General features: G+C 40.4%; 4 protein-coding genes across 4 annotated transcripts in view; 3 read left to right on the top strand and 1 right to left on the bottom strand.

Moving 5' to 3' along the window:
• The first annotated feature begins 473 nt into the window (after nt 1-473).
• LOC109481945 lies at nt 474-1,302 on the top strand. Its single transcript, XM_019784561.1, has 2 exons — nt 474-621; nt 815-1,302. Exons 1-2 carry the CDS (start codon nt 474-476, stop codon nt 1,300-1,302), a joined length of 636 nt encoding a protein of 211 aa, XP_019640120.1.
• Nucleotides 1,303-2,283: 981 nt separating this feature from the next.
• LOC109482047 (glutathione S-transferase omega-1-like) lies at nt 2,284-4,240 on the top strand. The gene is made up of 4 exons (XM_019784698.1): nt 2,284-2,433; nt 2,900-3,008; nt 3,393-3,618; nt 3,872-4,240. The coding sequence occupies exons 1-4, from the start codon at nt 2,400-2,402 to the stop codon at nt 4,232-4,234; spliced, it is 732 nt and encodes a 243-aa protein (XP_019640257.1). The 5' UTR covers nt 2,284-2,399; the 3' UTR covers nt 4,235-4,240.
• A 311-nt stretch (nt 4,241-4,551) lies between these two features.
• Nucleotides 4,552-11,081, bottom strand: LOC109481996 (VPS9 domain-containing protein 1-like). Its single transcript, XM_019784629.1, has 15 exons — nt 10,744-11,081; nt 10,242-10,317; nt 9,850-9,939; nt 9,294-9,630; nt 8,995-9,103; nt 8,688-8,750; nt 8,461-8,513; nt 8,212-8,299; nt 7,897-7,982; nt 6,954-7,696; nt 6,692-6,821; nt 6,314-6,510; nt 6,087-6,165; nt 5,516-5,620; nt 4,552-5,253 (listed from the first exon to the last, which is right to left on the bottom strand). The coding sequence occupies exons 1-15, from the start codon at nt 10,837-10,839 to the stop codon at nt 5,172-5,174; spliced, it is 2,334 nt and encodes a 777-aa protein (XP_019640188.1). The 5' UTR covers nt 10,840-11,081; the 3' UTR covers nt 4,552-5,171.
• A 110-nt stretch (nt 11,082-11,191) lies between these two features.
• Nucleotides 11,192-23,669, top strand: part of LOC109482075 (apoptotic chromatin condensation inducer in the nucleus-like) — a 19,650-nt gene continuing 7,172 nt past the window's right edge. The window contains exons 1-11 of the mRNA XM_019784735.1: nt 11,192-11,360; nt 12,723-12,768; nt 13,335-13,354; nt 13,680-13,794; nt 14,040-14,194; nt 14,650-14,756; nt 15,292-15,364; nt 20,016-20,723; nt 22,421-22,554; nt 23,029-23,137; nt 23,310-23,446. Of these exons, the coding sequence (XP_019640294.1) occupies nt 11,226-11,360; nt 12,723-12,768; nt 13,335-13,354; nt 13,680-13,794; nt 14,040-14,194; nt 14,650-14,756; nt 15,292-15,364; nt 20,016-20,723; nt 22,421-22,554; nt 23,029-23,137; nt 23,310-23,446 (1,739 nt within the window). The 5' untranslated portion in view covers nt 11,192-11,225. The remainder of the gene's footprint in view (nt 11,361-12,722; nt 12,769-13,334; nt 13,355-13,679; nt 13,795-14,039; nt 14,195-14,649; nt 14,757-15,291; nt 15,365-20,015; nt 20,724-22,420; nt 22,555-23,028; nt 23,138-23,309; nt 23,447-23,669) is intronic.

Raw genomic sequence — 23,669 nt, 5'->3', positions numbered from 1 at the left:
GTGTGGGGAAAGTTGGTGAAGAGTGTCAAGTTGACTTCGCTACACAAGGTCGCGTTCGAATTTGACAACACGCAGGCGCCGCGTCCCATTTGTGACGTCTTGGAGAGAACATTCGAACAGAGGTTCGTTTTGGAGAAAACAACTTCACAGGGAAACTCGCGACTGCCTGACTACAGAAATTCCGTGCAGAATGTGCCATGCCTGCTGTTATCTAAGGCTACTACGAGCATTGGCATTTGCTTGAAATCTGTCTGATCGCCGACAAATTTAAATAAGACAAAATGTCCCAAAGTCTGTACAAGCGCGATCGCGAGTAAAGTTGTTTACTCCAAAACGAACCTCTGTTCGAATGTTCTCGCCAAGACGTCACAGATGGGACGCGGCGCCTGCATGTTGTCAAATTCGAACGCGACCTTGTGTAGCGAAGTCAACTTGACACTTTTCACCAGCTTTCCTACACATTTTCCGGATAAATGGAGACAAAGACGCGAGCTGTAGGCCAGGGTGATGGCGGGAAGGAGAGATCGTCTGTCCGTCAGGAGCGTCCTGGCATCTGGAGCGTCATGGCGTCCTGGTTTGCTGAACCAGTCGGTGTGGAAGTGGATCACACCGAGAGTCATGGTTAGTCATGCGTGACGTTCACAGTCACTAACATTCGGACACTGAGGTAATTTCACAATATCATCTCCCACGTTCCCCACTGATCCGTTTATTTCATCTCAACTATCTTTCTGAGTATGTATGATTCTATTGTCTCATCTGAAGTTACCGTTATCGTCCAACTCGTCCGACTTTATCCATTTTGTCTCCCTAGCAACCGCTTCCCAGATTGCTGAGACCACTGGGCGTACCGATGATCGCCGTGACTCTGTGGCGACGCCCCGAGAGGCGACTGTTGCCCATCAGGGGGAAGGCGACGTGAAAGGCACGACCGGTCACAGCCGCGGTCGGAAGAGGAAAGCTGACGAGGTCGAAGGCGACTGCCGACCCCAGCCGAAAAGAAAGGCACCAGCGGGTCCACCACCAGGTACGTACCGCGACCCCCGGCTGTCTAGAGTGGCGCTCATCTACCGAGACGTGGTCGCAGGAGAGCGGGTCCTGGTCAACTACATCCCCGACGATCCCTGCCCGTGGGAGTCGCCCGACGGCAAGAAGCTGTCGGCCTGCCAGAAGGGCGTCACTCCCAGCGACGTCACCTTCTGCAGCTCCTACCGCCAGTACCAGGACTTTCAGACCAGGAGGCTGCTTTCTCAGGTAGCTAGCGAACTCACGATGTGGCTGGACAACCAGGAGAGGGTGTAAGGATCATCGGAACAGAAGGAAACAAGTCTGGGACTTTTAAGAAATCAAAGTACTGTATATATTGGGCCAATAAGGTCTTTTAAGAAATATGTATATTTTCATATAAAAATATCTATCTATTTTTTATATGACAGAGAAAAAACATCCTATAGTTCACAAAAGCTTCGCCACTAAATTGGCTGAAAAACATTCAGATACTCAGAGCCATTCAGGAACAGGTTGACTTAATTGACAGGTTGAATATCTAAATGAATTGATGGAAAGCAAATTGTGTAAACAGCAAAAAGTGATGTCTTGATGTTGTTATGACTTTAAAAATAACATTTGCATGAAATGATACTACATCATGTGTCAAGTCATTGCAGCACTACTGCTACTACCGTAGTACAACCACTTTTTACTGATGAGCAATTTGTAAAACATGACCGAATTATATGATGGACTGACATGGTCTAAACGACTTTGCTGTTGTCATTATTTGTAGCAAATCAAGCTGAAATCCTACATTTGAGTTTCTGTGTCATTTTTAGGCCACAGCAAATAATATTTATGGATGACATCAACGTGCGCATTAGTTTTCGCCTTTTTTTTCGCCCTCTCGCATTAGATTTGGAGTCTTCAGAAAATGCCATTCATAAAATTTACTTGCTGTGGCCTTATCTTCACTTTATGAAGTCAATTGTAGATGAATGTTCAACCAGTCTGTTGCCTCTGAGAGTGTACACAAAAGGTTATCCCATTAATTTGGTAAATCGTGAAAACTTAAGTATTTGGGAGCTAAAAAGATATGGAGAATTTATTTGTTCAGTAACATTTTGAATCGAGAAATTTTGGTGAGGGCCTTTTTCTTCGTTTGCAAGTATATTGACAGTGCAAACCTATCCAAAGCGAGCAAACTGTGTCTTGTTTGGGGTGTTGGCATTGGGGTATGACGGACGGAATGTGCTTTGTAATCATTGGGTCACGTGATACAGGTGAGACAGTCGGCCGTGAGCCAAACTGCCTTGTCATTGTGAGGTGTCCCAGTGCTAGCCCTCAGACGATAATTTTCACTTCACACCATATCCACGGCTGTTTTCAACACACCTGTTAGCACCATGCCGACTCTTACACAAAAGGCCTTCAAACCAGGTCAGTAGTACTAATATTTTCCAAGCAGCCTGCCATTTGTACAGGCTATATAACGTTATGTTATGTCTGTGCAGGACTCTGTTGTCGAACTATTAAAAAGCAGTCATACGTGTACATGTACTTTAATTAAAGCATTAGCGGCTTATTCACGAGAGTTAGCAGTTGTGCTGTCCGGTTTCACTTGTGACGACTGTCAAGCACACAGGGCTAACTAAACGTCACCCCAGCCATATCAGAGGGTCACGTTCTTTTCTCGACACTAGAACCTTAAAGTGTGTTGGGTTCTTAAATTACGTGCAAGGGCTGAGGTGTAAACTTCTGCGTGAAGCTCCTCTGTACACGGGGGCTGCTAGCTTTACGTCCCCAACCGAAAGGGATCGACAATGTATCCCTCCACACTCCTCATACCTCCCCTGTGATACATGTACAAAATGTATGTTGTTAATATCGATACCTGTCTTTCCAGGCTCCACCTGCCCCCCTCCCCCCGGACCAGGCAAACTCCGTCTGTACAGTATGAGGTTCTGTCCGTACGCACAGCGGACACGTCTGTTCCTGGCCGCCAAGGAAATAGAGTGAGTAACTTGGAATCTAGTAACACGAATAAACCTACTGTGAAAACCACTTGTAAAGGATGATAACAAAACTGTGTTATAATATCAGCTTTTCCTTAAACTTTAAATTACTGTATCTGATGACAACATTTTCAACCAATTCAATTTTTGAATGAAAGTTTATCTATTAGAATCCATAATTGTAGAGTTTGAACTTAATTCCATTTTCTTTTAATTTTGTGAAAATGGTTTGTCATGGAATCTTTCAAATTCCTGCCAACACATAATGATTGAGCTGATACCTTGGCAATTCTTGGACTTATTAAGTCTCATGTTGAAAGTTTGAAGTCTAATTTCCAGAAATCCAAGAATGAAACTTTTCCAATTCTTTTCTAACCTCTCAAGATATGAGACCGTAAACATTGGGGTCCTGTCGGAGAAGCCAGCCTGGTTCCTTGAGAAGAACCCTCTGGGTAAGGTCCCTGTCCTGGAGAAGGATGGGAACATTATCTACGAGTCACTCGCATGTAACGAGTACCTGGATGGGATCTACCCTGATAAATGTATCACTCCCAGCGACCCTCTGGAGAAGGCACAGCAGAGCATGGTTCTGGCCCTGTGGGATGCAAAGGTACAACTTTTGTTTCTGTGGTACATCTCTGGTACCATGCTGGTACATCATCATTGTTGCCGCTATCATCTTTTGACGATGATGATTTATCATTACTGAGAGGTTTGCAAAAACTGAGAACATAAACAGCCAAATATTTCAAAATTTACGGTACAAATCAGAGTTTTGATTGCTGACCTGTAACATGTACATGTACTAGTAAGAGGCCAATACACCATGCCATGTTTACGTCATGTCCCTATTCTCACTACAGGTGATTGGTTTCTACTACAAGCTGATTTTAACCAAGGCTAAGGAAGAGTGGCCAGCTGTGGCAAAGCAGCTAGTGGACGGTATGCAGGTCATGGAGAACGCTCTCACACAACCGTTCTTCTCCGGAGACAAGGTGGGCGCCCTGGACTACAACCTGTGGCCGTGGTTCGAGCGGTTCTCCATGCTGAAGGACCGCGGAGTTGAGCTTCCGAAGGAGAAATTTCCCAAGATTACCGCGTGGATGGAACACATGTTGGAGCAGCCTGAAGTCAAGACCTGCTACTTCCCACCTGAAGTTCAGGAACAGTTTGGGAAGTCCTGGATGGCAGGCAGCCCTGACTATGACATTGGCTTGGAGGAATGAACATTGTGCTAATATACACATCGCACACATATCGCACATTCTTTCTCAAGACAATTTTCATCAACAGAGTACAGAGGCCTGTTTGCATCCTGTTGGATCAGGATAATCTTTCATCTACTGCTGACGACTCTATGCATGATATTGTGAAATTATGTTTTGTGTAATAAGTGTTTGTTAAGATTTTGTTTGGTAGTTATCTAGCTGTTTTTTATGAATGTTAATGGATTTTGCTCAAATGGTAATCACAGGATTCAGCATTGTGTGAAACCATCATATTACTACTAAGAGTCTCTCCAAGTCAAGAAATCTGATTTGTATTCAATTTGCTCACAGAATTTAATGGTCTCAATAGCTTTCCTGCCAATTGTTTTACATACATCATAAATTACTTCTAGATTACAATATAATATTCTCAGATTGCAGGATCCTTTATAATTGTATGCAACATGGTCTCATGTGTACTTCACGGAAAATGGCTTGCCACTGTCCATTGCTGTGTTAGAAACACTTTGGAGAACTCCATGTGAATACAATGTAATTGTAAGGAACATGTGTAAATATTTGCTACACTACAATGTAGAGTACTGATGAGAAAAACAGTGTTTATATATATTTTACTGTTTTAGTGTGTTTTGTCCATTTCAAGCAGTAACATAAAAATTGGAAAGATAACAGTGCTATTATATATGAATTATAGCAGTAAGGCATTCAAAACAAATAATACAGATCACTTTTAAGGACCTTATTTCAGGACCTTATTTCAGCATATCAATGACTAACATTACATTGGTAAAATAACTTTGGAAAAGCATATTGCACTGTCAGCAGATATTTCTAAGAGATGTTGAGATGTAAAAAATGTGGTTTTAAAAACCTTCAGGAATGAATGTTCCACTTGGTACTTAGGTATTTACAAGCTCTTTGAAAGTGTGTATGACTATGACTTTGCCAGTGACGCCACATAGTCAAGTGCAGTCTGTAGTGTAGTGAGACAGTATCCTTCCTCACCAAGCAGATATCTATGGAGAAGAAAATACAAGATTTCAGATATATATATATATCTGTGCAGTGCAAGATACATGGTACATGTACTTATTTTCAGGCAGGTAGACATCAGACCTACAGACATGTATAGTTCCAATTTTACCTGCACTAATCTGCATATGCAGGTGGTATCTTAAAGTCCTGTAATCAAATGGTAAAATTGTTGAATAACTATAATTGTGGATCAAACAAGCGTCTCTTTGTTTTAATCTACTACAGTATGATTGCACTACTAACCCTTCTCTGATGAAGACCTCCATGCTGTGGCACTCAGACATGAGCTGTGGCAGTTCACTCTGCAGTATAACATAACTCAGTAGGGGGAGCAGGTCATCTGCACCACTGAGGAATAAAGAACATAGACTTATAGCCTTACAGATGCATCATATATCATAACTGTCAATGGCCTACCTTTATATGACTTACCTATAGATCTGTCGTAGTTTCTTTTAAACTCTTTATCCTGTACTACAGGGCGTTTTTTTACTACAAAATCCAATGTTCAATGCCATGAAAGGAAAGTACAAGCTGGCAAATGTAAACTCTTAGACAAATGTAATTCTGTCTGGTACAACAAGACTACCACACCAAAAAAATGTGAATTTAAGTAGAACGTCTATTGCAGTATCAATAATCCCTGAGGTATGTATATGTCATAACTGAACAATTTCAGAATGGTTAGTGTTAGTATAACAAATATAACATAACTACAATATAACATAACTATCATCTGCTGTGATTGGTGGCCTATGTTTCGCATGCGGCCAAGGACCCAAGATGCAACAAGAAGATGCTGTGATAGTCTTACATAGATGCTGCTGTCTTCTGGGCTGCTCCCTCTGAGGTGTCATGATCAGCACACTCACAAACTGCTCTACATGTTCTGACTGGAAGGAAGAATACATTGTTAAGTTTTCAATTACAATTACAGCAATTCTCTACCCTTACTGTGCTTCCGTCTATAAAAAAAATATGATTATGACCAACAAAAATTTTGAGACTGAAATGAGACACAGCAAGTCGCTTTCCACATACCGATGCACTCTAGTTTGCTGATGGGACTGTTACAAGAAGTGACTCTCCTGAGCTCGTTGACAGCAGGTTTGTACAGCGCTGTCCCCTCCACACTAGCAGCACACAGCCTCTCAGGAACGCCCAGCTCCTCAGGTAGAGCATGGCTGTACCTGGTCATCGCTCGCGCCAACACAACTTCTTTCTTGTGGTCTGCTCGCCTGAGAGATGATAAAAATATTACTCTAAGCAAGGAAATTTAATAGATGTTCTTTGGTGAGCATGATGGTTTAATAGTTGTAGAATTTAAGCTTTGTTCCAACACAGAAAAGGAAAAACATAAAGTCACATATACAAGAATAGCAGCATTACGGATGTATAACAATGCTATTTGTGCCTCACCTGAAAAGAGCACCTACGCAGGACCAGACAGGGCTGAAAAATGGTTCTTCCATGGTTGCTAGGCACTGGTCCCGCCCGGCGACACTGTTCAGCTCACGGTAGCCAACAATTAACATGGCCAAAACGTGGTCTGAGAGAAAAAAGTGAAGTGTTGTGAGTACAATCTGACCAACTTCTATTAAAAAAATACATATGAAAATGTAGTAATTACATCGATATGACATAATTACATCATGTTGCAGATTTTCTAACGCTTGCTTACCCATAAACTCCCTGATGTCCTTTACGACTTGAACGAGATGTTTCTGCACAGCATCTTCTGTCATCTTCTCAACTTCTTCTTCTTCCTTTTCCCCCTCCTGCTTCTCTGTCCCAGTCTCCCCATCCTCCTCTTGTGATTGGTCATGATCAGTCTTGTTCCCAGGTTCATCTTCACACTCCTCAGTCAAGTCTTCAAACATGTCGTCCATGTTGTTTTGCAGATATGCTAAATCGTCCTCGGAATCCCTTCTTGGGGTATTTGACTGTGCCTTTAGTTTACTAACCAACTCCTCTCCCTTCTGAATTGCACTTTTTACGTCATCTTGTACTGACCTCACAGTATCAGAGAAATCCCCTGGACCTTCTGTACCTGTTTTGTCAACTGTTTCATCCGAAGATTCCAATGCTTGATCTGAAGCATTTTGCTCGTAGAGTGAACTTTGTTCACCTGTAGATGCAATATCTCCAGGTCCTTCTTCAGATGTTTTTCTTTCTGACTGTGTAGGACCTTCATCTGTGTCAGACTTGTCTTCAACAACAGCATTCAAAGAGTCTTCTTCTTGACTTGATGACAACTGTTCAGTCGACCTTGATCCATAATGTTCAAGGTCAGTCAAGTCTTCTATGTAAGGAACAGTGACCTTCTCCGGCTCCTGTTGGAGTTTCTCTACGAGAGGATGTAGTCTGTCGTACAGTTTCAACTGGAACTGCTGCATCTTCTTGGTGATGGGATGTTCTTGACAACTGCACTCATGGAGGGAAGAGAAAAAACTACCAATCAACTTTCTTCACTATAAAATTCTAACCTGTATTCAAACTCCTACATTGTATAGTCATATCTGCTAGCATCTCTTTCTGTGTCTCTATGATTTCCACCTACACATTCATTTTTGATTAACTGTTAATCTATACAAAACCTCAAATATATTCATGGAGAAAATTACCTCAGAATCTGCTTGACCAAATCTTCAATAAGCTTCAGGTCTTCGGAATGTTCGGCCAGTTTTGCTCTCCAGGCCTTTAGCCACAGCTGTAGTCAACAAACATGTAAAAAAAATGTCAGCATGCTGGTAATAGACACATCACAAACAAGTGGGCCTCTGTTTGTGAAATAAACAGTGTAGATGCATGTAGAGACTAAAAGCTTGATGTCCTCGCTTTTTCAAAAACAAACATCACAAGTTCCATTGAAAACAAACCTGCCTCAAGCACAACAAATTCCTAACTAAATTCCTATGAAAGTAAAAACCCGTGGCTACCTCCTGGTCCTCGAATTCCTTTATCTGAGCATACAGCTCCTGACACTGGTCCTCTGGTAGGGGCAGGCCATCAACTGAAGTAAACTGTCTGGAAAACACATCAACATATTTTCAGTTGGATTTGGAACTGGTGTCTTAATTGTGAAAATTTTGAACTCACTATTGTATATTCGGTTTGTGTATGTTTGATTCGGACAGTGCACTGATTAATGTAAAAATCAAACGAATTCAAACTACGGATGTCCTCACCTTGCAGCTTCTTCCTGGTACTGTCTGTGTCTCTCCTCCATTTTCCTCTTCAACTGAGTGGTTGTCAAGAAATTTCACACCTAGCAACTGGCTCTGCCTACTTTTGTTTCCACACAAACTTGATAACACAGAAAAGCAGAAGACAGACATTCTAGAATGCTGTCACCTATCAGTGAACAGCAGGGAATACAATTCATTGGCCCATAGAAATGATTAGAAAAGGATACAGCTTCTTGCTTTGCCCTGGCAATGGCCATGTTCTCAATCATCCTTCTCTGAAGGGACAGGTTCTACAAATACAAATGTACAAATCATTTTGCATTCCATGTAGTTAACCAGACTTGTACATGAACATGACAGATTTTGATATAACTGTTACCACCTTCAACAGACCATGACAGCATTGGTCCTTCTGAAACAATGGTTCCTTCATGGTATTCACAAAGCCATCAGATCTAAGCAAAAAGTCAACATTGGATTGTATAGAGAAATTTATTACAATGTAGTAGACTGAGTTACAGAAGTGCCCCCTACCAGTTGTCCCTTGTCCCTGCGCCCCCGTAGCCTGGTCATGCGGGCCTGGTAAGCAGCCATGAGTTTCTGGTTGTCCTGGTATGCCTTCTGCAGTGGGCTGGGGGGCATCCTGGGAACAGCAAAGAGGTACATTTTACAGGTGTTCATTGTAGTTGTACAAGACTAGTGACTATCATACCAGATGATTTCTTTTGCCAAGGTTGTTTAGGGTGAACTCAAAACTTTATCGTTTATGAGTGGAATATGATTTTTCCTTGGGTATCATGCACACACATGTATATGCATATACTCAAACTGACCTCCTTGAGGATGCAGGAGATGTTGGAAGAGTTGACCTCAAGTTACCCTGGAAGGGTGCTGTTCTTGCAGCACCTGAAGCAGGTGGTATGAACTGGTTTCCATGTGTGACAGGTGGCAGGGACTGGTTGCCAGGTGCTGCAGGTGGCAGAGACTGGTTACCAGGTGCTGTAGGTGGCGAGGATTGGTAGCCAGATGTTGCAGGTGGCAGGGATTGGTAGCCAGGTGCTGCAGATGCTCCCATGACAGCTGTTGCCTGCATTGAGTGATTCCCAGGTGCTGTCGGTCCAGGTGAACCTTCTGCTGGCCCCATTCCAGACTGTTGAAGTGACTGTGACTCTATACAAGACAACAGGAGAATTCAATAGTTAGTACCTGGCAATACATTGTATTTCTGCCACCTACAATAGGATCTAACATAACATAGCATAACTGTTACAATACTTATCATCCAAACATTTCTGAACTGTGTTCCAATCATTAAACGCTAATTTGGGTTATGAATATTTAACTTTTACTGAATGTTTATGACTGATGTATATCAATACTGTCCCACACCTTGCATTCTGTCAGTGACAGTAGAAGCCCTCTCTATACACTGCTGTGCAAGCTGTAGTAGACGTTTGGTGTTCTTGACATTAGCTGGTCCTGTTGTAATGGATGTGAATCAGTAATTACGAAAAATCAAATACAGTACATATATCAATGTTCACCAATTGATGGGAAAAGCAAAAACCACAAAAGTTTATGTTTGGTGGGACTTAGACAAAACACAAGCAGGGAAACAATAAGTTATAACAAAAAAAAAAACACTGATGTTTCATTTCAAAGCAAACTCTAAGTTACTAACATTGTTGTTAAAAACACAAGTAGGGGAAACAAAAATATAAATTAAAATACCCAAAAAACATCAAGGTTTCTTTCGAAGCAAAAGATAACAAATCACTTACCTGTGTGACCTTTTGCCTCTGTGAGAAGGCCTTGGGAGATGTAAGCTACACTTTCCAGGTATTGGATGTAGGCATCCTAATGTAAAAACATAACATTAACATTGACTTGATGATTGAGTGATTGATTGATTGATTGACTGATTGATTGATTAATTAATTGATTATTCAAACTTTTAAAGCATTTCAGACGACTGCAATGGCAGTTCAAAAATCAAATGCAATGTAAACCTCCATTGATCAGACCTGCACCATCATAACTGTATGTATCCCTAGGGAATTAGCAATATAATTATAATAATGCACCGTTATAAATTACCTTTCACAACGTGGCTAGATATGGTGTACAAAATTTCAACATATGTATAAACAATCTGTACACGTATTTATTTTTCACTTATGTCTATGGCTACTGTACTAAACAAATCATGATCGTTCTGACATGTAAAATAACCCCCCTGAACCCCCCCTAAGGTTATAGATGATACAAAACGGGAGTTGAAACCTGAGTTTTCTCCAAGGAATCTAGACGAATGGCTTCCTTTACGAGCCCCATGGCTGCCTGCAATGCGCCGTCCTGAGGTGCCGCCATTCCTGACATCGATTCCAATCCCAGAAGAGATCAATCCAGGAACTGCTCGCTGTAATAAAACATGGATGTCATTTTTCGGTTCTATTTGTTCCCTCCCATTCTGTTTACTTCGTCATGACCCCCTTCTGACCTCCCGAACGCTCCCGTCGGATTTGGTCGGTAATTTCCGTAAATCGTCGCCACCGCCACGCGGTTGATTAGCAAGGTAAGATTGACGTTTTACGTGATTTATTCTGAATACCTAAAACTCTTAATCGTTATTACGTGTAAAGATTAATTACTTGATGCATGATTTATGGAAATATGATGATTTACTCAACGGTGTCGTTCCGTTCGGTAATGTCCGGAATGAATCGGCGTAATCCCGGACATTTCGGCGTGCATTCGGATTCAATATGGCGGACGAACAACTGCTATTGGACGGCAAACCGCTGAACCAACTGCGCGTTGTGGACCTCAAGGCCGCCCTCGAGTCGCGAGGACTGTCCAAAAGCGGTTCAAAGAACGAACTTGTCAAGAGGCTCAAGCAGGTTTGGTCCACACACCCTTGTTTTACCTCAGAGACCCGCGCTGGCGATGTTTCTGGTGCAGTTTTTGGGCCTTGAAGCCGGGAGCGGGGCGTTGTGTCGGAAGATGAAGCTCAAGCGATCTAGTGATTGTTTTTGCACGTTGTCTTTGTTCAGAACTGCGCCATCATGGCGTCGGCGCGTGCTCCCGGGTCCACTCAACAGTTATTTCTGTCCCACGTCAATCTATTTCCCCTCAGCTCGTAGCCTTTGCCCAGGAATTGTCGTCCCAAATGCTTACTCTAAATCGGTCATGTTATGTACCCCGTAAATCATCAAATATTCATTTCGTGTGACCCTATTACTGGGTAAATCGCAGCCTGGGGGAGAAGTTGCCGCTGAATTTTGCTCTGATACTTTGTTTTTCTGCATTTCTTGGCATTTTTTTAGTCACCAATTTGCCATACTCCATTGCAATAATGGTTTTTATTGTTGGTTAATGCTTCCCAGTTTTACAAGGCGACGCGTTGTTTCTTGTGTAAGTTGTTGTACACAAGTCTATTTCAGAGGAAATGGACCATACCACAGATCGTAAGGGGTGTGGCACATGTCTTCTTTTATCTAATCTGAGCAAATTTCTTTTAGATAGTCATCCCAGAACCAGGTTTTTGGATGATTTTGAATTACTAGTACTATTTGGCCTTACCGTGTCATGTTTTCTTCAAACCAGGACATATTATTCATGTTTAAACTTTTAGTTATAGTGTAGCGCCTAGTTTTCAAGTAGTGTATTAGAACATGATTACATTAAGTTCTATAATTTTGTAATTGGCAGTGCAAATTTGAAAAGAAAAAAGATACTATAATTGTGAAATGTAACATGCAAGACCAAGCAAACCTGTTCAAGGAAAAAAATCCTTTTTCAAATATATCAGCACTGTCTGATTTTGGCAAAATATTATGCTAAAATCATACATAACATCAGACAATTTCACTTAAATTATGGAACTAAAAATTGTGTATAACATTGTTCTTTTATGTTGCATCAACATTTAAGAAGTTAGGCCAAAAGTACATACATGTCCAAGAAGAATGTGTTACGGGTAATTTAGTCTTAGAGAAATTTCTTTTTGCCTGGAAAACACATGATACTAGTAGTCAATTTATCTCAGACTCATCAGCCAATGGGTATTAGTAGTGCATGTAGTACACTAGTCTGACCTTCTGACTTCAGTTTGCCAGAGCATTCCTGCATTCGCTGTATATCCATTAGCCGTAGATCTGGGTATATCTGGATGTATTGATTTTTCTCACCAGTTTCTAGAACACACTACTGTCTCTGTCAGGCATTCAGCTCATGTGAATCTATCTTCTGTGTCCCTCCAGGCGTTGATGTTTGAGAACCTCCAGAAGAAAGCAGTTAAAGAAGAAGGTAAGTCTTACATTATGAATTGTTTGTAGTAGTGTGTGTGTGTGGTCTGTACTTCATGCTTTTGACAGCTGTTGTCACTGTTGTGTGGTATCATTATTCGCATCAGTGAACACCATGGAAATGACTCACACTGTGACCAATGAAATATCATTTAGAATCGTAAGAGGTCTTGTTGCACACTTGCATGCAAATCATATGGTTACACAATGGTGAAATCATTAGTGACTTGATGAGTTAGTAGCAAAGTGTTTGTACTTGTAGATGTTGTTTGAGTGGCCTTACGTAAATTATTTGGAATGACACTGAACAGTTTTATTTTTTTTATCTTAAAAATACATTTTACTTACACATGTATGAAATAAAGCTCATTTTAGAAATTCCACTTGCACTGTAAATTATTTTGACAGGGTGCAAGTCGTTCCTTTTATTTACCACCTTTATTACACATGGATATTTACAGTTGATATACACTTGTCATTTTATATTGGTGGCATGCCCACTATTTCTCTAGCAATTTTGTGCTGCAACCAATCATGAAAACATTTTTCCTCCCTGTTGTATTGCAGGTGTCCAACCAAATTTTGCTGTGAGTATTTCCTTGTTTTACTAGGTAGCCTTGAAGTTCATTACGTAAACCTTGTTTTTATGTCCCAAGCCATTGCTGAAATCTATATGTGACTGATTAACAATGCAATTTGTTAGGAAGATGGATTTGTATTATTGTAAGAAGTGGCCTTGAATGAATCCATGTAGATTGATTGAGCATGAATGAGGTCATAGCAAGAGACATTTTCCTTTAGGGACATTTTTTTGGCTACACCTCTGGGGTAAAGCCTGCTTTACTCCTTTTGCTTGTCCATTTGTCATTTGCTGCAGCTATAGTTATACATGTATGTATGCATTTGTTGCAGATTGCTGAGGATGAGAAGACAGGAGCAAATGAGTTTATCCAGCAGTACATGAGAGAACAGCAGGAGCTGCTCAGGAGACAACTCGAGGAGAAAAGAAGGCAACAACAGGACCAAGGTACTTCAGTGTCTCACATTTCCACCCCATGTTTCGCCATCACAGACAAGTAACAAGTTCTGTGTTCTTCATTTTTCCCATGTAGCTATACATTTGATTTTCAAACACAAGAGTTTGTTTTAGTGTTATTTGCAGCTGCTTCTTTTCAAGATGCCATAGGTGACTATATAATAGTACATTTACATTAAAAAAAAAAAAAGAAGTGTTTTGCAGGTTTATTTCAAAATATTTTCTCTTGGTTACAGCCTCTACCACTACAGTTCCCCCTCCCCCAAGTGAGCCAGCTACAGGGAAAAAGGCAGAGAAGGCAGAGACCAAGGCAGCGGAGGAAGAGAGGACCAAACTGCCTCCACAGGTAGACGACCAGCCTCCACCTGTACTGCAGCCACATTCAGAACAGGTCAGCTTACAGAAAACCCTCTATTAGCTCTAATCTATGTAGCATTTCTGTCAATTACATTGTAACTGGACAGGCGGACTTTTGCTCAGGAGCAAATACAACATATTTCAGTCCATCTCCCTCCTCATTCCACAATGGACTGTTCCACCATATCAACCTTTTTGTTGTAGTGCTCTTCAATATCAAGTGTTTCAATACCCCCATGTAGTCCCCACTGCTTGACATGACAGGAGGAGATGAAGAAGAATCATGAGTAGAAATAATATTTCGTCCATATCTATGTTATGGGCATACCTATGGTATGGACTGAAATAAAAATGAGAAAAGAAATGTGCTAGAAGATTCCTTTGTTTCTCTTGGTGTGACAAAGTTATAGTGCTTTCAGGATTTCATAAATGTTGTAATGATTTTGGGATATGGTACAAAATTGAAACCTTTGTCCTGATTGTTTCCAGGCCCCCCAGGCAGTACCAGTACCTGTGCCGGTGTCTTCTCCACCTCGACTGGAGCAGCAGAAGAGACAGGAGCCTGAACCTGAGGAACCGCCTGTCAAACAGCCCAGGTAGGAGAGACAGCGGTTTGTGTTTTTAATAAAAAAGGTACAAAGTCTGGTGTAAATCAGTACCAGGCCTGGAAATGCTGGGTGCATGTGCACCTTAGTGCAGGTAAAAATTAGGGGTGTGCAGGTATTTCTGATGTCTGCCTGCACCTAACCTGCACTGGTCCATGTACTAGGTTTTTATATAAAATGTAGGCGTATGTTTCTTTTTCATGCTGCATTTACTGTTACCATCTATGATATATAAAAGAAATAATGGCAATGGTTTCTAAATTGTCAGTTTTTAGTATGATCCATATCCATAAGTGTGGGCAAAATTTTTCTGGTGCAGGTAATTTTCCAAAAAACGTATTTTGAGCCCAGGTGTAGGAGTGGCTATTCACTGAAGACATTGGTAATGGCAATGGATTTTGCTTTAACTATTCTAAGCAGTAACCAGGGTATTGAAGATTCTATTCTAGATATTCAACTGAGCATCTAGTTCAGTAATGCTCAGATGGCAATGAATTGAAATCTTCATCTTTTTCCCTCTCCATAGGTTGCAGAGAGCTAAGGCAGAGGCAGAGAAAGAGGAAGACAAAGAGCCAGAGCTGCCAGTACAGCCACATCAGGTATAATATACTGCCTTCTGATTCCAACATGCCAAAGACCACTTATTCTAATCCTTTAGTGAACCTTGCCGGCACCCCCTTTCTTTTGAAATGGAATGGTCTATTATGAAGACATTGTGTGTTCCTATATTTTAGTTCGTAATCAGTTTGATATTTGTGGTAAGAGAAGATTTTGATGGACATGCCAGGTGAGCTAGGTTTACTGCAGGTTTTACTGCAATACATTAGGTAGCCATAGCTTTATTTTGTGACAGTTTAGTGTGATGTTTGTAGCCTGGGTACCAGCCTTGTTCAGTTTTTCACTCACCCCCTCGTATGCAGTTAAAAATGAGAGCATACAAGAAGAGCAAGCAGGGCTCGAAATACTGGGTACATGTTCACCTTGGTGCATCCAAACTTGGAGCTGCGCACCCAGTTTTTTTTAAGTTTATATATGTTTAGATATTAAATGTAGTATACAGCATACCTTCAAACATCAAAATGTGAGAAAGATTACCAGTAAGATTCTCGCTCAGAAAAGGAGCAGTAAGGTTTGCAACTTGGTTTTGCTCACATTCTATTTCATATAATATGGTGCACCCCAAAATTTTTTGTGACCCAATATTTTAGGTTGGGTGCACCAGTGCACCTATTTCCAAAAATGAATTTCGAGCCCTGGTTAAAGTGAACAGTGATGGTACTTGAGGTAGATTGATACATGAACTAGTATAGTTACAGTTAAACAGGAATGCAAGTTTTAAATTAGACAAGTAGTGTTAGAAGTTAACATAGAGTTGAAGTAACTTTGGTCGGAGACAATGGTGAAGCCTATACAAGACAGGTTTGAGAAGTCTGAACTGATGCCTGATCTAGCTCTTCCAAACCAGCTTTAGTTTTGCAAATAGCTCCTAGACAAAGCTGAAACAAGATTAAAAGAAGTGTTGCATAACTCCAAAACAGTACTTTCTTCATTAACATTTGGACTACACGTTGGAGATGTACAAATAATGGGCTTCCACCAGAACACAGAGATTTATTCAGAAAATTAATTATCTATGTATATAAAGTGTACTGCTTTATGAAACTTTTTCAACTGGTGGAAGGCTTATATTGACTTGAGTTGTTGTTTGACAGCACTCAATGGTTTGTGGATTTTGTCTTGCCAGTACTAATAGCCATGTCATTATTTGGTAACTGTAAACAGTACAATTTGATATTGACAAAAGTTTGCAGAGGTAACTCTAATCTGAACTCTATGCCATTGTATAGCATGGGCATTTTAAATGGTTATCTATGTAAGTATGTTGCACATGTATAATGTTGCATCATGAAATGTTGCCTGTTGCTTTAGTTAAAGCTTTACTTAGAGATATATACTAGTAAGCCATAAAACAGTTGATGTGCTGGTGGTATCAACCAGGTTTTATGACTCCTAGTTTTTTGAATTATACTTTATTTATAGGAAATATTTCTTAGTAGGTCTGATTAGGGTTAGCTGTTTGTGTTACATTTTGAAAAACTTGGTGCTTTGTTATTCAGAACATTCATGTAAGAACCCAAGTTTAACTGTCAAATTATTTCTTAGGAGCATTGCATTGTCATGTGCTCAAGTTCTAAATATTAAGTTTAACTATAGACTTTTTAATGTTTTGAGTGGTTGCAAAAGGACCTAAGCCATACTTTGGTTAACTTTATCATCTTCTATGATCTAGTTACAAATTTGTTAGTCGAGGAATGTTTTTCTTTGTAGTTAAAAATGCCGTTCTCTTAACTTGAAGATTTTTACCATCATTTGTCTTCCCGTCTCTTTGAATCAAAAGCCATGCAATATTTCTTCACTCTAAATAAGTCTAAATTTCTGATCTAATCTTTGCATGCAAAATTGTTGTAAAACACAACATGCCTGTAAGAAAATATTTAGTAAGCTTTAAGGCTGCTCTGTTCTCTCTGCTTGGGCTTTATAAGTCCCACAAGAGGTGTAGCACTTTCCAAAATCCTGTTCTGTTGCTGCAAACTACTGTACAGAGAAACTCATGTTTACTGTGCACTGAAGACAGCAAGATTTCCTGTAAAGAAGTGGAAACAACAATAAAGGCATTGAGAATGTGAAAAGCGTCTGTTTTTTCATTCTGAATGCTTTTGTGTGCATGTGGAGAGTGCAGAGTCAAGCCTTGATGTAATTAGTGTCGTTTGCAACATTTCCTAAATAACCAGAGGCATAAAAAATGCTTCATTGCAAATTCTCAGCTTAAAAAGCAAAAAAAAGTGTCATGTTCTAATTGACCGTTACTCATAGAAGGGATATGTTCACGCATTCAAATTGCAATTTATGATAGAGAACTCATGTAGTATCCATCTTGGACCTGCAACAATCTAGTCTTGTCTTTTCCACTCGGGTGATCTATAGATAGATTAAAATAATATCTGAAAACAATATCTTAATGAAATAGATACACCCAGTAAGCAGAATACCTAGATATAGTAAGTGTGTATACCCAGTCCGAATGGAACTTGAGACTGAGGTACGTTGAACTATGGTCTAAGATTCTGTCTCGCCATATTGGGTGAATGTATAACAGAACTTGCCAATGATAACATGGTCTTCATGACACTGCGTTTTCACGAGACCAGACAAAAGAATAGCTTCACACGTCTGCATCGTTGTAAGTATAGGTTCTTTTTCGTTCTGGTGGTACTACTAAGTAACTTTCCTTTTATCTCAAAGTCATTCTTAAGTTCTTAGATAATCATTGTCTTCTGCAAGGGAAAAGGTTCAGTTATGAATTCTTCATAATATTTCTTGCCAATTTGCCATTTGGTTCATGACAGCATTTCTATGCATGAAGCTTAACTAGCATTACAGGATTAGTTCAAAAGTGCAGGTGGTTCAATTTGTGAAAAGGCTGACGTTTTGCAGACACCATTTCACTATTCCCACCTGATTTCTTCTGTATATATTGATAAATATCATTATTGATTAATCATGGCAACATCCTATATTCAGCTTCATGTGGCAACAAATGAAAAACTGCAACAATTTGTATGAATTTTAAGTTGTAATCTTGCTCTGACTTGTAACATAATTTTTTAGTTATAAAATGATATCTGTTGGGCAATGATTATAGGGTACCAAATGTCAGAAGCCAGCTTAAATTTCTGGTGGATGGAGAGATGTCAGAAAGTCTAAAGGTCGGGGGTTACTGTCCCAGGGATTCCAACGTGACTAGGCACATAAAGCTACATATAATCTGTAATGCAGTAGACCTCTCTGTGTAGTGTCAAATTGACAAATGATCTCTGTATGTACTGCCAACTTCAGAGGAAATAGAGGGTAAGTAATCTAGATCATTTAAACTTATTACTCGAACATAGTATATAGATGAATTCGATCCCCTACAAATTGCAATTGGCAATGTAGAATTGGGTTTGCTCTTCATTCATTCCACCATATGATTCCATCATGTTGGTGTACATGTATACAGTATACACTTCAAATTTGATATCATTTCAGGGCAAATCCAGATGCGAAATTTTAGAAAACCTAGGAGGCCAACGTGTAACATGCACTGAAATGATACACAAATAGCACAAACCTATAAGTCATAACATGCTTTCCCATACTATCTGTAACGCAATCACAGTTGGATAAACTTGGGTTTCGAAGCTTAACATCTTGTGAACAGAGTTTCAGATCTAAACTCAGTCTGGCAGCCTTCAGTGGAATACCAAAAAGGGTATAAACATGATGTGTCTGGGACGTCTTTAATCGTTCAGCACAGGTAATTGATATGCTAGACATGAAGCATGCTTCAGTGTGGAGATCCCAGTGCGCTGTCATGTTGAACAGGATGTGTCAGCTCATTTCATCCACAACTTTATCATAATTGTCAAGGGCTTGAAACTGAACAGTCATGGTGAAGATCTATTCAGCAATATTAATGACTGTTAATTTCATAGTGAGCTATTTCTTAATGGAGACAAAACTGTTGGGATGTATGATAATTAGGGGTACAGTGTGGTAACAGACATACCGTGGGTACCTGTACTAGGCAGCTGGCTATAGGTGCCTATATCAGATAAGATGTTCCCAGGGGTATTTTCTTTTCTGGGAGATGACAAATTACGTCCGGGACAGATGTTGGAAATAGTCTAGGCTTGGGAAACCAGGTGGATACAAGTGTCCAAGAGGCAGGCAACTACAGTATGCGTTTGATAATGATCTATACATTTCTATTGATTTGGAACCAGTGTGTATCAACATATACATTTGTTATTGTTAGTGTGACGTTTAGTATCAGGATGTTTATAGTATGTCCAATGGCTGCTTGACAAGTTTTGACATTGTTTCAGTATCATTTTACTGTGAGTAACCTCTAGTTCATGCCTCCAAATTGCTTCCTCACAGGGAATTCAGCATGTTAAAGGTTGAACCAAGCATGTGTATAGTTTATGGTTTGCAATGATAAAAAGGCATAAGTTTAACCTACAGTAATATGTATACTATAATTGTTTTTATGGGCCATTGATTCTATGGACTGATTTACCATTATATATATATATACAATCAGTGCACATATACTAAAACACCATCATGCACTTGAATGAATGAATGCTGTATTCTCTCTTGTAGTTGACTTGTAGTGAGTGTGCATGATTACCTTCTTTGTTCCAGGAAAGAGCAGAAGTTGCTGAAGTAGACCCCCTCCCTGAAACTGTCTTCCAACAGCAGGAGACAGTCACTAAGGAGACCCCCCCAGAACCAGTAGCTGAGCCCCCTCAGCCGTCACCAGACCCCCCCTCGGGACCCCAGGAGCTGGTGGTCGATCCTCCGCAACAAGAAGAGCCTACCCCCCCTGAGGTGGTTGAAGTTGACCCCCCAGAAGACACTGTGGTGCCACCTCCAGAAGTCATTGAGGTTGACCCTCCAGAGGAGGTCAGAGTTGTCCCTCCAGAAGAGGTTGAGGTTGACCTTCCAGAAGAGATCGCAGCTGACCCTCCAAGAGAGGTCGAAGTTGACCCTCCAGAAGAGGTCAGAGTTGACCCTCCAGAAGAGGTCAAAGTTGACATCCCACAGGAGACATCAGCTGACCCCCCAGAAGAGCCTCCAGAGCTGAGCTACAGTCCTGAAGAGGCCACAGCAGAAGAGGCTGAACCTGACCAACCAGAAGACACAGAAGCTAAAGTGGTTATCTTTAGCCAATCAGAGCTACAACAAGAGGAGGAAGAGCCTGTTGAACAGCGGGAGCAGCCTCCAGGGGAGAAAGGGGTAGAAGAGGAAAAAGAGTCGGCTGATCCGATGATTGAGGACCCTCCCTCTGGCAAAGAGTCTGAGAGAGAGGAAGAGACCAAAGTACAGGCTGAACCAGAAGATACCCCACAGGTAGCCTTACCTTGTACCTGCATGTGCAATATCAACAACTTACCTTATTTCTGCATGTGCAATGTTCAATGCCTTACCTCATGCCTGCATGTGCAATATTCAGTATCTTACCTCAGCCCTGCATGTACAAATTGTCAATATATCTGTACATCTACTGACGAGTACAATGAGTATTGTATCTTTTGCAGCTTTTAATTGTTTGTTGATTTGCATTTATACCATGCCTTCAAATTACCGAATCTATGATAATAATGAATGATGTATTTCCTTTGTTGAATTATATTTATAGACCATTGTTCTCTTTTCTAGTGTTCTTTCATTTGCCCAGCTTGAACTAATGGGATTTTGCCTTACCAGTTGTCTCATTCAAATCATACCATGTCTCTCCCACGGGCTTGCAATAATAACTGTTTTCTTGTCATTCAGTTTGCATGATTTGCAACTGTTCTAATTTGCATGCATACCCTCAGCCTACTAAACCAGCATTGTTCCATTATTGTTTTTATAATGCATGAACATATTTGCAGTCAGCCACTGATAACTATACTCTGTGGTATATTTAACTTCATACCTTTGCTGCTGTATTCACAGCAGTTCTGTTCTTACCAAAACTCCATGTACTTGTCATGCATGGTTCACATGTTACCTCCAACTACATTCTAACACTCTTTGTATTCCATATATCCTATTGCCCAGTTCATGTTATATAATATAGTAACCTCCTGTGCATTTAGTCTATATCATTTGGCGTGTTACGTCAAGTACTAGTACTTGCGTGTAATAACTCTTTGGCAAACTGCATCATGAAGGTCAAATTCTTGACCTTAAAATCCCTCGGCTTTTAGCTGGTGTCCATCTAATCCTCCATAAACTCTCATGTCTTCTTAGGCTGCTGCTGAAAAAAATATGTGGGCAGTTTCTTCACGGAATGTAGACAAGCAATTTGGCTAATAAGCTTGTGGGCTAAAATCAATAGTTTGTCGACATGCAGTGGAGATAGACTGGTGCTTTTGACACATCTGTCACACTTGCCAACAACCTAATTGTCTGCTACAAGCTACCCACATGAATATTTAATATGCAGGCTTTTTTCTTTCACATGTTTATCACTGCATTTTTTCATGTTTACAAAGCAGAACTTGGTTCAGCAGGGCAATCGGTGTCCCCTTTCTATTTGCTTTGCTCTGTGCTGCAGTATTTGGTCAGGCTATTTTGAGGGATGAAATAGGTTTGTGGGTCATTGCACTCAGGCTATTCATAGAAATGTTAATTGCATTTCTGTGAACTATTGACAGTTAAGGGTAGTCACGGTGTCTTGCAAAATGTTGGCTGTCTTTCTAGTTCTAACGCAGGTTTAGAGTTTTTGCATGTACTGTAGAATGTTTTGATTTGATGGTACCATCTTTCAAAATAAGAAAATTGCCTGGCCTAATTTTTAGCTCAACACATTTTTGACTGACCAACTGATATATACAGTACAATCAGATGTACTAGGTGGGAGTAGATACAATGTATGTGCATTTCAGTGCAAAAATATCAAGTCTGCTGAAAGCTTCTAACAGCTATCAGTACTAGGTCATTAGAAATGACAGTAATTTGCAAGGTTGTAACCTGTGAAAATTGCTTTAGATGAAAAATATATACATGCAAATTGTGTCACCTTGAGTTGATCTCGTCCCCTGATTGTTCGTTTTCAGAAGTCTGCAGACATGAAGGACACTGTGACCACAAGTGATGACCCTCTGCCGCCACGTAAGGCTAAGAAGGTGGCTCTGGAGAAGAACAGTCGGCGCAGGAAGGACAGTTCCAGCAGTCAGTCCAGTTCTTCAAGGTCAGGATTTTCAGTCAATACATTCTTATCATGGTCATTTTTAAATTTAAATAAATGTAGTGAGTGGAATAAACCCTATCCCATATATAGCATACTGATATCTGTTAGGCCAAAAATGTGATGTTGCTGACAGAAAGCTTGCTTGTTTTGTATTGTAGACTAGTTTTAGCTATTTATTGGTGGTACCAAAAATTAAAAGGATTCCTTAGGTAACTTGTTTTGGAGCAATTTCAAATGCTTCAGGTATGAATTAATGACAAAAATGTACTAAGAAATGGCAGTACATGTCAACATCAGAGAGATTTCTTCATCCAGAATATTTTTTGTATTACTGCACAGAATTTCACTGGATGCCTTTGAGTTTAATAAAAAACTTATTGTACTTCTTGTTAATCATGCAGAGAGCATTTTTGGGTAAATACCTAAGTCATCATAATGAGTTTTCCCCATGTTACGTTCTCCATCATGATCCAGCTCCCAGTCCAGATCTCGATCCAGATCTAACTCCAGCTCCAGCAGTAGTTCGTCTGAGGAGGAGGACAGACGACCCCCCAGGAAGTCTGCTGTTTCAGCCATCTCCAAGGTAGGCTGATTTTGTACCTTTTTTTTTCCGAGGTAGAGAGTGCAAGGAGCCCCGTTACAAAAGGGATGGCACCCAGGCTAGTGTGAGACATGATACTATGTCAAACAAAATTGAGAGGACAGTCTGGTTAGAACACTGCTTATGACCATTATAATTCTCTTCATAACTGTAGAAGCCTGTCCAGAAGACTGTTGAGAAGGTCCAGGAGAGCCCCAAGAGTGACCGTGAGGACGGGAAGGATGAGAGCTACCACACCGCTCCAGAGATCTCCTTCACAGAGGAGAAGATGGATGCACAACCAGAGGAAACGTACTGAGGAAACTTCATTATTTATCTATAAATTCTTGATGCTTAGATTTTGTGGTACTATGAAAGTCAAGAGTTCATGTTTACAACTATAACACTAACATAATTCAGGTTCAGTAAGATAATTCTTTCAATCAGTGACTATTAAATCCTAAGGTACATACCTCCGAATTTTCGACGACTAGGATCATTCCGTGAATTTTCGACGACTAGGATCATTCCGTGA

This window comes from Branchiostoma belcheri, unplaced genomic scaffold (genome assembly GCF_001625305.1).
Source record: "Branchiostoma belcheri isolate BF01 breed outbred unplaced genomic scaffold, Haploidv18h27 scaffold59, whole genome shotgun sequence".
NCBI classification, from domain to species: domain Eukaryota; kingdom Metazoa; phylum Chordata; class Leptocardii; order Amphioxiformes; family Branchiostomatidae; genus Branchiostoma; species Branchiostoma belcheri.
The sequence above is the reverse complement of the archived record's forward strand: the minus strand, read 5'-3'. Positions and strand labels throughout refer to the sequence as shown.

What these genes read in the sequence shown, in the direction of transcription:
- LOC109481996 (XM_019784629.1), bottom strand. Translation starts at nt 10,839, where the DNA reads ATGTCAGGAATGGCGGCACCTCAGGACGGCGCATTGCAGGCAGCCATG. An exon ending in TTGGTCAAGCAGATTCTGAG is followed by an intron (nt 7,697 to 7,896) that starts GTAATTTTCTCC and finishes CCATGAGTGCAG; the next exon opens with TTGTCAAGAACATCCCATCA. An exon ending in TGCGTAGGTGCTCTTTTCAG is followed by an intron (nt 6,511 to 6,691) that starts GTGAGGCACAAA and finishes ATCATCTCTCAG; the next exon opens with GCGAGCAGACCACAAGAAAG.
- LOC109482047 (XM_019784698.1), top strand. Translation starts at nt 2,400, where the DNA reads ATGCCGACTCTTACACAAAAGGCCTTCAAACCAG. An exon ending in ACAAAAGGCCTTCAAACCAG is followed by an intron (nt 2,434 to 2,899) that starts GTCAGTAGTACT and finishes CTGTCTTTCCAG; the next exon opens with GCTCCACCTGCCCCCCTCCC. An exon ending in TGGCCCTGTGGGATGCAAAG is followed by an intron (nt 3,619 to 3,871) that starts GTACAACTTTTG and finishes TTCTCACTACAG; the next exon opens with GTGATTGGTTTCTACTACAA.
- LOC109481945 (XM_019784561.1), top strand. Translation starts at nt 474, where the DNA reads ATGGAGACAAAGACGCGAGCTGTAGGCCAGGGTGATGGCGGGAAGGAG. An exon ending in GGATCACACCGAGAGTCATG is followed by an intron (nt 622 to 814) that starts GTTAGTCATGCG and finishes TTGTCTCCCTAG; the next exon opens with CAACCGCTTCCCAGATTGCT.